Genomic DNA, 16,213 nt, shown 5'->3' on the forward strand with positions numbered 1-16,213 from the left:
CAAATACCATTCACCCACAGGATTCAGGGACTGTGCACTATGACATATACCTCCAAGGTAGCAGCTTCTGCAGAAACAAGAATGCTTCTCCCTGTAAAGTACTTTTCTCCTCCTCATCCACCAAGCCACAAGCAGACTAAACTCAAAAGAGAAGTAGTAACATTTCCAATATCTGTCTTACAAAGATGTGTTCTGTAAGAGGATAACCTAATGCTTTCCATCAGATTTTTTCTCCTACTAAAACAAACATATCAGCTGGATAATATACTGCTACCAGAGTAAGAAACAATAGTAGAAGCACTGCTATCAGAAAACATGATCTCAAAACAGGTTTTCAATAATTTTACAACTCAAGAATTTTCAATGTCAGCTAACAGACCTGTAACTTTTTCTAAGTCTAGGATCAAGAAGTGACTTCACCCAGTGACATACCATGTATGTGTCAAGAATAATTCTAAAACATTGCTCCTCTGAACTCCTAAACCTTAAAATGCCAGAAAAATACCAAACAAACGAGTTATTGCTTGAAATGTTATTCCAGAGCTCCATATTTCAAACTTCTTAAACAAAATAATCCTGTCTTTATTTTCCTCTCTGCAATTATTCAATGCTCAAAACAGACAAGCAGTTTTGCATTACCTTCCAGCTCCATATTTCTCTAACTCAGGTAGAAACCATTTCGAACCAGTAGGCTAAATCTCTCTGCTTTGACATTAAGACATCAAATCATACAGCAATTCCTTCTATATGGATCATCTCTGTACGCTTTGGAAATGGTTTTTACATTTCTATGAGTACCCCATTACAGTTTGAATACTCCTTGGCTGTGTCAATTTTGAAGATAATGTGCCACAAGGATTACCGAACGCTACAAATGGCTGAACCTTTCCTTAATATCTAATCACTTTTTCAACTGGCTCAGTTTAAAGCTCTTTTATTGATCATTTTTCCAGCCAACATAATTTTAATTCATTCTATTTCCAAGTAAGTGATGTAACGATTGACAACATAACCAACAATTTCATGTTGTTCCCTTCTACCGACAAAGTTCCCCTCCAAAAAAATTAAAAATCATATTTGTGATACATACTTCAGACACATTTTCCATCAGCTCTGAAAATAAAAGTCTTCATTATTTCAGGTAAAATGATATGACCTACCAGAATTTCTCTTTGGAGTTTTCACTACTTAAACAAAAAAATAAAAAGCCCAAAAAATTACCACAAAATAACCATCTCCTTTGTTTAGCTGTATCACCCTTTCTAGAAAGGTTCAAATCTACTCCTGCTATTTAAATTCTGGTTAGAATAGACCTTAATGTTGAAAGGTGCTCCTGCATGTCATGCCAATTTAATTCATATTTAAGGATAAACACAAGTGTTTTGGGAAAGCTTCTCATCAGATTATTCAGTTTCACTAAATAATAACATTATTTTCATTGTAGTACTCATATTAGTGATCAAAAAACCTAAAAATTATAAAAGCTGTCAGTTCTTAAGAATATTTAAGGAAATTTTTTTAGTAACAGTATTTGCACACATGCTCTTTTGCATTATATTACAAATAGAAGAAACAGTTGTCTCTGTTCTATCAGGGAAAACGGCCCAAAAGTTCACTTGCCGTGCATTGTAAAAATTAGATTAAAATCACATATACACAGTATTCACCACAGGCTAGTGTGCATACATAGGAAATAAAAAACCCACCACACTAAGACTGCTCTTATAAGCAGTTGCAAAACATTACCAGGAGAAATGTTAGACTTCAGACACATACCAGCATTTTACTATGGATAGAGAATCAGAACAGTCTTCTGAAATAGCTATTCTGCGTTTTTCTGCACCTCTCCCAAACAATTTCAGCTCCCTACATTTTATAAGGTTAAAAAAATACCCACCACTTCTGCAAATGAACACAAATTTAGAAAAAAGGGGAAACTCCATCTTGAAAGCATAGCAACACAACATGTTTTATGTTAAACTAGGAAGCATTCGACTTTCCTCAAACTCCAAAGTTCAAAGTGGAAAGCAAACTAATAAAGCAAGTGTTATTGAAACACAGAAGGTTTAAGAATCAATGGGAAGCTGCAATTAAATATTGAATCTACTGTCACTCTGCCAAGGGGCCCAGTCTTGATACAAATACCCTGTGATTTCACACAAGTCATAAGGATTTCTGTCTTGAAGAGTTTCCAAAATAAAATCACAGTTATAACCTCTTCTTCCAGACAGACTTCAGTTACAAAGTACTAATAAGAGTATGAACAGTTTACAACATCCAAAGGTAACATTTTGATCAGGAACAAAGTCAAGATACAGATCACAGGAATTTTTCATTTTTAAAACTGGGGTTCTGTTGCACCTCTGTCCTTTAAATCATTCAGCACACATTGTTCTATCAGTGCTTGCTGCACTAAGAGCAGCAGAACTGCTGAACAATGCATTTACCATGCCTAACACAACAGCAGAACACTGAAAACAGGTGCTCCATGCAGGACATACAGAGGGAGTTGCTAGCAGGTCTCTTGGCATGACAAAGATGAGCATTCACGGAGGAAGCAGCAGACAGTTTTACAAGTATCCACAGTAGTTAAGAAGGAAAACTGCTCACCACATACTGTACAAGTTAGAAGGGCTCAAAATCAGAATGAGCTCAGCAGTTAATACACAACACAACACTAGACTGGACATGCATAACACCAGGGAATATTTAGTTACTTCCATTTTTACTCCTCCAGACTAAGACTGAAGAGCTGGCTAAACCTTCTAGGTTGTCTACCATAGTAACTGCTTTTGTTTGATGATTTGTTTGATTAATCTACCTGGTTCAAACAAAAATTATCCAAAGGGAACAACTGGACTAACACACCATTATCCTTTACTCAGATGAAGAGTCTGCTTGAATTAAGACTGAACTTGAACTAACAGGTATGATCACTGTTTATTAATGAAATAGGTTATGCCTATTAGTTAAAAGGTTACATCATCAGCTTGTGGATTAAGGTGATGAATCTTCTAGCAGTACTGCGCATACTTCTAACCCTGGTGGATCTAGAGAGGAGGAAAAAACCAAGAAAATCCAAAACATTTCTTGGCAAGAAACTCACTTGCCATGGAGAAACAGGAAAAAAAGAAGACAGGAAGTACAAGTGAGTCTTAACAATATCTCAAACACTAGGGGCAATAAAACTGTACCACACCTTTGGCACATGACAACTCTGTACTATGCAGGTCACTACATAGTGGCATAAAAGTCAGTGCTTGAACTATGAAAAAAAAGTTTACAGAATAAGATCCTAATCCTTTCCTCAAACCACGTATCTTGTACCTAAGGGAGCTGGCCATATAGTTAGTCTGATCCCAAGGCTTGTGTAAGCAGCTCAGTACATTTCCATCTTCTGAATGGCAAAGGATACCACATGCTAACTCATTCCCTTACAGAAGGAATAGGCAGACCCTATTTGGCCTTAGGTCCTCCATTACCAGGACAGCTCCTTCCCAGGGCTGCTACTTTCATATCATTTCCCTCCAGTCAGCTCTCCCTCAAAAGGCATCACTTTAATACCACGCATCCTACACAGCAGAATAAAACAAGTGGATTTAACTTCTCATGTTTTTTCCTCCCCCTACACTTCATGGGCATTTGTACTCAATCTGCACATTTCTGTTGTTAGTTCAATAAGCAGGTTCTCTAGCTGAATGTCAAAAGAAATAAAGTGTTTAAAGTTATAAATAAAAAGCCACCACACTGCACAATTCCAAAGTATGCCGACACATCCGTGCTCAATGTGAACGACTGAAACCACACAGCCTACAGTGTTTCTGCAGGGATTACCACCTCAGATGGAAGCAAAACTTAACAGGCATTGATCATAATACACCCAGAATCACCAAATCAAACGGTGCATATGTACCTGCCCATTCTGAATGAATGAGCTCTAAGGAGTAATCAAAAGATTGGTACTTCTACTCCTGGTTCAAAGGTCACTGTACAAACAGTGCAGCAGTACAGCTTCTTTGGTGTTCTCAACACTACCTTTTTAGTTTCTTTGAGTTTATATCAAAATGAACATGCATTTATTATTACATGCAAAAGACAAAGTACCCAAACATGAACATATCCTTTAGCAAAGCTCAGATTCCCCATTTCCCATAGTGCCTTACTCTTTTATCCACACCTGCTTTTACATACGCAGATGTAAAAGCATAAGTACTTCTCATGCTTACAGATAATCAGAACAGAAAAACAGCACTAAATAACATTGTGGGAGGTACAGCACAGCAGGACTCCACATTGAACATTACAAACTCTAGCAAGCCTTCTAACACAGAAGGAACCTACATGAGCTCAGCTTTAAGATGTGCAGTGGTTCTTCAATCTATCCCTGCCCAGACCAGTATACTTCTTCCCATCAGTACCACTGCCCCTTTCGACAAGCTTTTCTGTATCAGAATGACTCAGTGGGCAGAAGCTACCAAGGTTACTTTTGATCAAGACCTGAGCTACACCATGTCCTTATTTACTATAATCACAGCAAAGGCACTGCTACCTTCTTCCACAAATCTGTATCCACCAGGAAAAATAGAAGGAGCCAAGGGCAGATAAGACAAAGTACTAATGAAGAGATTCTCCTTTAAAAAAACCTTTTTTTTTTTTATTTCACCATCACTGACCAGAGTAAACTTATTGCCCTCAACCTAACACAAATCACAACAGACAACTAATTTTAGCAGAGAATTCATTCACAAGAACTATATAGGCAAAAGGAATATATGCCTCATGATTACAACACTCCGTGATTCTCCACAACATTGGAATAGCACTTTCATCAACAAAAAAACACTGTACTGGCTTAATTTACTTGCCAAAGCTTTTTAGTGAAGCAACTTTCTCAAGCAGCAGTTCTGGCCTGTTCAAATGTTCATACTGTTACTGAAGCACAAGTCCAGAAGCATGACAGGGACCAGTTGGGTACAACTCTACAACTCCTGCCAGCTTAGCTGGGTAAGCAGTCAAGCTAAAGTTTGAAACCTACTACTCTCAGATGAAACACAGATCTCAAAAGGATTTAAATATAAATGATTTTTAGAAACACAATTGCATCCCAGAGATAGGAGGACTGCAGGCCTGATTCTCCTCCTGTACTGGGATAACTATAGACTGTGAACTGAAACAGTGTTAAGTAGGGCTCCTACAAGGCAAAAATTTAAGTCCTTGTGTATCATGGGCTCTTCTTTAAAGTATTTCCACTGCATCCATTATCACTCTATGCATCTGTCCTAAGCAGAAATATCTGTATTGCACTTGAACAGTATTAGAGTTGACTGAGGTTCTTAACAAATGAAACAAGTCTGCTTTTTGCTTTCCCACACCTTTCTAGTCTCTAGTGCTTTTTAAAATGTAAAAGTTGCAACCAGATCTGCTTTCAGATTCTGGATCACCATTCTCACATTAGAAACGAAATTTGTTTTTGAGAAAACTACGCACTGTAGAATGCAGTGCAAACTTTTGATTACTTTTTGATATCCAATGAAAACAGGTTGACTCCTGTCAGAGCTTTTCTGCATCCCTGGTCCCCAGGCAAGTGATTCTAGTCCAGATTTTCCATTACTTACTTCGAAAAAACTCATGGCTTCCAACAGTAACTTTGAAAAAATGTCATAATAAGAATCTACAGTAATGGCATAAGGAATGTTCTGTGCACATCTGCTAACAGCAGCACACTTAAGCACATGAATGCAAAGTAGTCATAAATATTCTGAACGAAGTATCAACTACCACTACCTCCCTAAAAACAGAATTCTGAATTTCCATCAGTTTTGTTTCAAACATTGCTGAGCAATTTTCTTATTTATTCTTTTTACTCCATATCTATTACAAAGGTGAATAGACTGTTTATAATCCTTTAGGAAGGACTTGAAACTGTCAGCTGAGCTATTTTGTACTACATAGCAATTACTTAGACTTTCCTAGATTAAAGTCACTACATAATAATTATTCAACTTTCCTAGATAAAAGGCCAAATTATTCCTCATTTTAAAGAATAATTTCTGACATCCATAAGGAAGATGAGAGTTTAGAATTGCCAAGAATCCTAAGGAAATCTAACTATTCTGCCTGGCTTTACCTTATGAAGACAGCCTACGGATTCTTCTTGTTTGATCTACTGATCTTGATCCAAAACTCATCAAACCACAGAACTGAGATTGCTACAACAGAGATTAGTCTTTAAGAAAAACACCAGGATTTTCTTTTATATCACCTAGTTGAGAAATACTTGCTAACTAGGATTTAAAGCAATATACAGAAAGTGAAACAGCAACATGCTAATATTTCAATAGAAGTTGTTACATTGTCGAATACAAGTCAGGGTATCCCTTGCAAAACACAGGTAAAGTTAATAGGGACACAACACAGAAATGTTATAAATCTTTTAATTTTTCTCCCTCCCTTTATTATGTCCTCTTCCATAAGTACTTCCTATCCACAACTAATTTTCTTCTATTAAAGCCAACACTGTAAAGAATAGACTCTTCTGAGAAGGTGATCTTAGAAGGCAAGTAAATTTATAACAGTTATCTGCGAAATACCACAGCACTTCAACAGTAATTTGCAGGCCTGTGAGCTTAACAGTCATCATCTTGTCTTTTATACAGCATGTATAACTTCTTAGCAATTAAATACCCTGCATAAAATTCCATGGAAGTTTTAACACCTGAGAGATTTAGACTTCAAGAACAAAGGAACATCAATGGAATTGAATAAAACTCTTAGAATTGTGATTTGCTTAAGCTTACACTCAGAATATGCACAACTGCTAAGTCTCCCTGAATTAACATTTCAAAAACACAAGTTTTAGTAAATATAGTAAGGATTATCCTCCTAGCAGTTGTTTTGTAACAAGTATCATAGAAAGACCAAAATTGCTAGCAACAGATGTCACTTTAAAAGGCTTCTTATAAGAAAATAAGACTTTAAACAAGACCTACCTGAAACTTTCAAGATTCATTTTTTGTTGTGATGGTTTTGTTCTGTTCTGTTTTTTTTCTTTTGTCACATCAAGTGCTTCCCAGACAAAGTACTGGAGCAGAAATGGTGGAAGTAACCTACATACAATCTATTTCAGATGACAGATTTCAACAGTATCTGTACTAGCACCCACATCTTTCAGAAAGAAAGTGAACCATATCTGAAAGCAACATCAACCCATCTGATACTGTTACCAACTTTTCATTAAAAACAACTTTAGAATTAACTTCCAGGAACAGCCACTAGAGATGCTCAGAGCAACATCACAAAACCACAGGAGTTGGAAGAGATACACACACATCTCTCCAGGATTTGAAGAACCTAGGAAGTAGACTAAAGTGTATCATTTTCCTGACAAAATATTATGCTGGCTTGGCAAGAAGTTGATACAATCCCATGGTCTTTTGAAGGCAGGTGCAAACAAAACATGCTTTACAGCCAGAGCAAAAGGAACGAGGTTACCAGCACCAAGCCCAAACTGATCTTTTTCAAATGTAGCACTGTCAGAGACAGCAAGCGTAACAGGCACTAGCATTAGTTGGGTCTTTTAAGTGAGCTTGAAGAGCAGTTCATTTCAGCGGGTTTAAGAACAACCCTATCTATATTTTAGACAGCAAAATGCATAAAAACCTTAATTCAAGTGATGTTTATAGCTTAGATACAGAAGGATTAGCCCAGTTCTGATTTTTTTATGCTACATGTGAAAAAACTGAAGCACTTCATAGCTATTTCAGAGCACTGCATAAAAAAGCATTTGAACACTATGCACAAGTCTCTTGTAAAATGTAAGTGTAAGTAACAAGTCTCTTGTGAAATACTCTGCTCACCCCTTCCCACTTATGTTACTCCACCTGGCCTAAATTCAACTCCATCACCTGGTTTTAAGCCTCCCTCTCATCAGACACACCTCTTCTGTTCTTAGATTGACAAATATTTAAGTGTTGATACTGAGTGTACTTTGTGATAAGTATTTCTCAACGTCACAAACATACTATCACCTTACTTTGATTGCATTTCATTTTAAGCACTTAACTGTTAAGAAAACCAACATTAAGCTCACTGTGCATCATTCCCTGCAAATTTAAAATAAGAAGTCACCAAATATACAAATAACTGTCTTTATTGCTTTATCATAGTAAGCATGATAATTAGATGCATATATTGCAACTCTGCTGAACACTAAAAGTTTTTATGACACAGACTGGAGTTTAAAATAGCTGATTTTCTTCCACTATCAAATCACTGTCACCCAACAGAATCTAACCTACAACCACCTAAAAGACAGAAAAATCCCAATATCCAATAGCCTAAATGATAAGGCTGTTTTTGAGATATACTACTATTTTAATTAAAAAGTATGAATCATTTCTGCTTCTATTAAAAAAACCAGACAATACACCCATATAAACGTAAGAGTCAAAGGACTCACTTGGATGATGTTTAAGCTTAGGAAGACAGGGTTCTCCCCCTTTGCAGTCTTTATTAGCCTGTCTTGTCTGTTCTTGCCCGTTCTACAGACCCACCGTATTCTTGTGCCATATGTTGATTTAAGAGGAAATTAGTAAGCACGTGCTAAACATATGGGCAAGGTAAGTCCCTCCTCATTCCCACATAGCTTAAAAGAAGTGGCCTGCTCCTCTCCCTATCAAAGAAGCTAGCCACAAAACCTGCCGTTTGCTTCTGCCAAAGGACACTATTCCCGTTCCCATTTGTTATGTTGCAGCGAAGCCTGGGGCTGTGAGGAAGCAGCACAGATGAAATTCGAGTGCCATTGCCAGAACGATTCTTCAGGAAATCCACTTTTGAGAGTTCCACTGAAAAGAGAGCAAGTAAGAACAGGCCAAGAACTGGTTTACTTGAACTACCAAGCAACACTGGGCTACCAGAGCACTGACTAGGCAGCCTATCCTAAGCAAGGTCCTCTAAGAAGAGCACAATTTTTCCTGTGTAACAGTCCCAGCTGGGTTAACTTTTTAAGAGCAATATACTCAACACAGTCATCCCACATGCTCTATAGGAACATTCACACATTCCAAAACAAATTTTTTTCAATACAAAAAAAATATCCACTCTGAACTTTAAGAACTATTGCTATCTGCATTGCTGAAACACTCACCTTTTACCAAATAGGAAGACAAGCCAGTTTTAACTCAACCACTGAATTTGGCAGTTTACCCCAGTAGGCTGACAGATCTTCTCCGGTTAAAATCATATTTCAAGACCAAATGCAGCATATAATACTTATTCTAGTACAAGAATACAGCTTATCCATACATAAGAAAATGCAGGCATGTCTCTATCAGTTATGGCCAGAAGCTGACCAGAGTATACGCAGTCCTAAGAGTCACACTACACTGTGTCTAATTATAGCCCACCTGTGTATGTTCACAGCCAGCTCAAAAAACAAGACTGAACAAGACTTAAAAGCCACGTGGACCATTGCAATGAAACCACTGCAAATCCCCAAGTCCTTGCTGCTACTGTCCTTCCTCAACACTAAATGTCTTACATGCCAACCCCCCCCTCAAAGAGCATTAAACAGAATTTAAAATTATTCTGCTACCCTAATGTAATGAACAAAGTTTGAAAGGGAATAAAAAAAAAAAAGCCAGCCCACACGGCTGCCCTGGGACATCTAGCAGATCCCAAGGTAATAGCCAGATCATTCCTTACAAGGCACTGTATACATGTCCACAAATGAGTACATAAATCCTCTACTCTCCATAAAAAAAAATGTACACACTTGCCCCACTTGTACACCCCACAACATCCTCAATCATTTCAAGAAAAGTACAAGCTGCCAAGAACTTTCTAATGCTCTTACATCCCAAAACCAGATTTCTGCATCATTTCTTACCAGAAGCAGTGAAAACCCAGGACAGCAATGGAATGGTTTTTCTTTCTGATATTAGAATCTCCACTGTCCATTTCAAAACAGCCAAGAACTGAATTAGCATGAATCACCACCCTCACGTGGTATGTTTCCATTTTGGTATTCTTCAAAAATTGTAGGTTTTAAATCCATTCCAAGTTACTTCCACATGTTAAAGGAGTTCCCCAATAATTCAGTATTTAAAAAAAAAATAATGCTCTGAAATTCAGACTAAAGCACAGCAGTAATTCATGTATAAACGTTATTATCAACTAAATTTAGAAGCAATCATTTATTAGAAAACAATACACAATACGTCAAGCATTCACTGCACAAAATCTGTCATCGTGTGCAACATCATCTCAACCTAGGATCCTTTTCAAGCCTCAGCACACATGAATGAAAACAACCTGCTTCATTACCAAACAACTACAGCCAAATTTCAGCCCTGCAGGAATCCCAGGTATCTAACTGTGCACTTACTCCTGCAAGATTAACGTAAAGTCTTACCTCGGCAATTCTCTATTAACCATACTCCTGCTAAATTGAACAAAACCCACAGAACTGCTTTGGGAAGAAAACTTGCTAGAAAATAAGGTATCAAGAGATTACTGCAGGGAATGCTGGGATTTAAGTTTATCCTCAAATATCTTGCAAGCTTATTACACCAGCTTGCAAAGCACATACATAAGGAAAGACAATTTCTCTGTGCACCATCCTCTACAGAGAGATTATACTAAGGTGGAACCCAGAACTGTTCAGTAAGGGTGGTCTGGGAACGCAAAGGCGCATTAACAGTTGTTACATCCAGTTGCAGAAACTCCTCTTACCCTTCACCTAATACTTACTGTTGGCTCCCACATCCTCAGCTACTCCAGAACCTCTCATTCTCAGGTATGTGAATCCCAGTATCAGAAAGAACAAGCATGCAGCAGTTAAGAGGAACATGGACAGGTAATGTGCACTGAAGCCTCCAGTGGTGGATACCTCCTCTCTTTTGAACTGTTGGAGAAGCTCCTCCTCGGGCTCAGAGAGATTCTTCTTGTAGGTGTTTTTCAGGTAGGTATGATTTGAACCCGTATGATTGGAGTGATTGAGTCTAAGGGAGGAGGTGGTTCCACCCGGGGGAAGGCTATTAGTAGATGAATAAATCCTGGATTCAACATTACAGCTACCAGGAGCACCGCTGAGAACATGGTTATTGGTCGCTTTCCTAATGGCGCCTGGAGGGTCAGTGATTTTGCCGCTGTCCACGTCCGTGAGCGGTGGTGGCAACAGCAATACTGATGGGGATTTCTTGGGTAGGCCAATGCGGTATCTGGGGCTGGGAGGACTAGAGTCCAGATTTTCACATCCTCCTCCTCCTCTTCCCGCCGCCGCCGCCTCCTCCTCCTCCTCCTCCTGATTTCTGCCCCTGTCTAGACTGCCGGCAGCAGCCGCCCCCGCCGCCCTGTCATTCGTTACGAGCACAGCAGCACCGCAGCCTCCGCCAGCCCTTTCTTGGCCCGTCTCCATCACGCCAGCGCCGGCTGCAGCGCATTTGCTTGTTATGAATGGAGCTGGCGACTTGCTGAGGCTCCGTCTGGGCCGGCGAACTGCAGACTCCTCCTGCTGTTTGGCCCTCGCCCCCGCCGCCTCCTCCTCCTCCGAGTCCGAGTACTTGTCCCTGCTGCCTCCGTAGGAGAGGAGCCGGTTCCCGTTCACGGTCCGGTTCTTCCACCGCTGCTGCTCGCTCTCCTTTTCCTCCTCCTCTTCGTCGTCGTCCTCCTCCTCACCGTCCCCGAGCTCTCTCAGACCCTGAGTCGCCGTCGGTCTCCTGGCCGCCGCCCCCCACCAGGCGTTGGGCTTCCGCCGGGCCGCCTCCTCCGGGGGGGAGCTGCTGCTCACGCCGCAGGCGCCGTGGGGGGCGGCGGGCCTGAGGCCGCGGAAGAGGGGCGCAGCGCGCTCCCTCCGGCCGCCGGCCTGGCCCCGGGGGCTGCTCTCCGCGTCCGACTCGTCCGAGCTGAAGCCCAGCAGCACTTTGCCGCCCCCGGCGGGGGGTGCGGCGCGGCCCCGGCCGCCTCCGGCGGCAGTCCCGGGGAGGAAGGGGTGCTCGGCGCCAGCCAGCCGCGCTCCCGGGGCCGCCCGCCCGGGGCCGCCGCCTCCGCCCGGCGCCGCTCCGGCTCCCGTGTTATTGTTGTTGCTGTTCCGGGTCTTGTTGGCGCCGCCGCCGCGGGCCCCGGCCCGTTCATCCTCGCGCAGCTTCTTCAGCTTCTTCAGGTAGACGGGCCGGGTGCTCTCGGTGACCGGCCCCGGGGAGAAGCCGAAGCGCCTCAGCTCCGAGAAGAGCTCCTCGTCCGTGAGCTGCGCGGCCGTCGCCATTTTCCGCTCCCCGCCGCCGCCGCCGCGGCGCTTCCGACCCACGCGCCGCGCCGCGCTCCCCGCCGGAACTGACGCGCCGCACTCGGCTGTGGCCGAGACCCGCCCGTCACCCCGCGGCGCCGCCCGCCGGGAGCGCGGCCGGGGGAGCGGGGGGATGAGTGGGGCGGGGCCGCCCGGCGCCGCCGGCCCTTCCCGGCCGCCCCCGCTCGGTCGCGGCTGTCGCGCGGGGCTGGCGCCACTCCCACCGCCACCGCGAGAGATGGGGCCCAGGATCGCCCCGTCCGCCCCCGGGCTCGCAGAGGGGGTCCCGGGCGGCAGTCGCGCCGTGGCGGGCGGCGGATGGGAGCAGGGAGGGCACCGCCGAACGGGCGGCCCCCGGCACGGCGCGGTTGGCCTGTGGGAGGCGCTCTCGGCGGCGGCGGGGAAGCGGCGGGGCGGGGGCTGCCGAGTGCGGGGCTGGGGGGAGACAGAGGCTGCTGCCGAGTGTCGGAGGGCTCGGGAATGCGCTGCAGTGAGCAGCGTCAGACCCAGCCCTGAACCTCCACTAGCGCCATTCCCGAGTGTCAAAGTTAGCCTAAAGGTGGCTGGAGAAATGGGAAGAGGCTGCGTGCGCCTCTTGGCGGGCCGTTCCCGAGGTGGCAGGCAGCAGCTCCTTTCCACCAATGTGCCTGGTGGGAGCAAAGAGCAAACCTTTCCCTGTTGCAGCTCCAGCATCAGGACATCTCGGCTGTGAGCAGACATACAACCTCTCATACATACGAGAGGACGTAGTCTTAAGCTGGGCTAGGGGAGGTTTAGGAAGAATTTCCTCACAGAGAAGGTGATTAGACATTGTAATGGACTGCTCATGGATGTGGCAGACACACGCCTGGAGATGTTTGAACGAAGTGCCACATCCAGTCTTAGTGCTGTGTTCTAGTTGTCACGGTGTTATTCAGTCATAAGTTGGACTTGATGATCTGAGGTCTTTTCCAGCTTAATAAATTCTGTGTAGTTTTGCATGTGATTAATTTTGGAATTATTTGGATGTATTTTACTTCTTTCTTTTGGAAAATATAATTCTTCATATGTATTGCAGCTGAAGTTGTCAAACTGTATACAGAAACATACTTGTCATATGGTTGTGCCAATATAAAGAGATGTCATCCCGGCATTTCTCAGAGCATGTGGTGTGTGCTGACTGTTCTGGATAGGCCCTTTGGCCACAGAACCTCATATGGAGGCTTCAAAATCTCCTGGCCTGCCTGTCTCTACCTATCCACCATGAATGACAAAACCCCAGGCTCAGTTTTTCTACATACTACATCAAAAACACAGGAGGCTGAGCCTCAATTTTGATCTAGCTCTGACTGGCTTTCCACCACCTTTGGCAAATTGGTCCAGGGACAAGATCGAACTGCATGAACAACTGTGTGTTCTCCCTCATAGTCTGCTGCCATGAGGATATTGTGGATGTGCCCTGCTAATGTCAAAAGTGAAGTTGCTAATTTTGTTATTGAGGAGCATTTGCAGAAAAGGAGTTCAGGTAGGTGTAAGGCAGCTATGTGAGAAGATCAAGCCAAATCTACAGAGCTAGAGGCATGGCCAAGGGTCTTTATGACTGCTGTGCTTTATGTGGCACCACTGCACAGCCTCTTGGTTCCCTGCATTGGAGGAATGCATGGAACTCCAGCTGTAGGATCATTACACTCAACATGACCTCCATCATGCATTAAACTAATAATGTAAATGTACCTGTTCTGTCCTATTTCCCAATCTGTCCTAGCCAACTGGTACCATAAACACCATGGGAGATACTTCTGACGTTCCATTCCTTCTCATCAGTGAGAAGCAACCCACACTTTGCAGCAGCTAGTCGGGATACGTGTTTGAACACGCCTGGCCACATTCAGTGCCTGTCTCCAGCTCCCTGTGACACTGGCCAAACAAACAGCAGTCAGTCCCAGCCCAATCTGGAAAGCACTGGCTTGGACACCTTCCTTCTACTAGCAGAAAGTATGCTGTCCTGCAAGAAAGTGAGGATCTTGTTATCCTACCAGTGCAATTCCTATCTTGCTGTTTATTATTGCAAGGGCATGAGTTATTTTATAAAACTGCTTACTTAGCAGCAGGAGTACAGTAAATACTATAAATAGTTAACAATTATTATATTATAACACCTGCAAAACTTGAATAATCTCCTCAAAAATTGAATCATCTCCTTCATGTAGATCCATGGAACAGCTGACTGAGAAGTCTACATATTCCAAGTCATGATATAAAATCTGTGTGCCAAAATATTTTGAAATGTTTAAAAAATACGTCTTCTTGTTGTACTGAAGTTAGGATACTTCCATTACCAATCTAAAATCACATTTCTTTCATAGAATACATTAGTATCAATCCCTTATTTTTATCAATATATCCACATAGTCAATTTTTAAGGCAATACTGAAAGTGGTTACTTTTCTAAAGTACTTTTCTAATTTTTGACTGCAAGGAGTGTGGAGGCTGTTATTCATCAGCAAAAAAATGGTGGTTGTTTTTTTGATAAGAAGTTTTGGGTTGTATTTTCCCTCTCATCCTTAAAGGACTGGTGTTGTAAAGAAACTGCCAGTTCTTCCATTAGGTGAAAAGCTGTTCTGGAAGTTAGCAACCATACTTATGTTGACTTCATTAGACTGGTACTTGAAGTTGTATTTTAACACCTCTCTTATTTTTCTTTCCTGATTCCAGATTTGTGTGATATTTATGCTTTTTTAATGTTCTTAGAATGTGTGAATGACAGCTGCCTTTCAAATGTTAGCAAGTCTCTCACTGCAACTTCCTCTTCAATTAATGCAGCCCACTCCCTACACAAATCACTGTTGCATACCTGAAGCATGTAGAAATCATGAGTCACATCTAAACGAAATATTATCCTTAAACTCACAATATTGTAAGTGCTTGTGTATTTCTATTTACCTTTCGATTTTTGAGCCTTAAGGTATGCTGAGATCATATTCTCTTAGGATTGTGCTGATAATGAATGTGAATGTTAGTAAAAAGTAAGAATGTGCCTTTCCTGTCTTTTTTAATAAAAGTGGAGGTAGTCACATAATCACAGGCCTCCAGGAACTAGTGGAGTTACTCTTACGGCAGTATGCCTCAGAAGAAATCACTCCCCTCTGAAAACAAACTGTACTAACCTATTTTTAAGCCTATTTACCCTTGTTTATCCAGTTGTCCCAAATACTACATGATGAACATGAAATACCCTTTTCCTTTTAACATTGAATGGGCTTTTTTTCCCAAGCAAGCCGATCTTAAATATTACTGTTGCTGCCACATTTCTGAGTGAACAGATTCACTTGCCTTCTTTAAATTTCTTGTTTCTCCTCCTTACAACTCCGATATGAGTTTTTTTAATAAGAGCAAATCCATCTTTGTTAAAATTACAGTGGTGTTATGGTACTAACACGTATTATTTGTTTATGTACTGGCCATGCCATTCAGCATGTGAGTCTATGTATGCATTTTTCTTTCCTATGGGCATCGTATTAATATTCAAAAGGCTTATGCTGTCTCTTGCCTTTGCATTGCTGCTTTTTGTGGCTAAGGTGTGGGCACATGCAAAGTATCTCTTGCCCACACAACCCACATGGTGCTGGACCACTCAGATACTGCAGCAGCATGAGCACAGTGTGCTGGATTCCCCACCTCCTGCAAAGAGGCCATGACCACATTACAGATTACAGTTCTTTCCTAAGTGTCCCACACTAGTTCCATTCCCACAAAGTTAGCGATGACCTGCTGTGACTGTGCAGTTCTTGCTGCTAAAAGTGAACAATCCTAGTTCATGACTCTGAGACTTCAAAAAGGCAACAGAATCCCCTCCTGCAGTTAATATGTCAATGTTTATATAACTTAAACTGATCCATAGCATATCCTCTATTGGGTGGTCATCCCTGATCAGGTCATATAATTTCTGCT

At 42.2% G+C, this 16,213-nt stretch overlaps 1 protein-coding gene across 1 annotated transcript in view; it reads right to left on the reverse strand.

The window, feature by feature from the left end:
* Positions 1 to 12,297, reverse strand: part of LEMD3 (LEM domain containing 3) — a 40,993-nt gene extending 28,696 nt beyond the window's left edge. The window contains exon 1 of the mRNA XM_063155120.1: positions 10,750 to 12,297. Coding sequence (XP_063011190.1) covers positions 10,750 to 12,262 — 1,513 coding nt within the window. The 5' untranslated portion in view covers positions 12,263 to 12,297. The remainder of the gene's footprint in view (positions 1 to 10,749) is intronic.
* Between the last annotated feature and the right edge of the window lie 3,916 nt (positions 12,298 to 16,213).

Source organism: Melospiza melodia, chromosome 4 (genome assembly GCF_035770615.1).
Source record: "Melospiza melodia melodia isolate bMelMel2 chromosome 4, bMelMel2.pri, whole genome shotgun sequence".
Classification (NCBI taxonomy): domain Eukaryota; kingdom Metazoa; phylum Chordata; class Aves; order Passeriformes; family Passerellidae; genus Melospiza; species Melospiza melodia.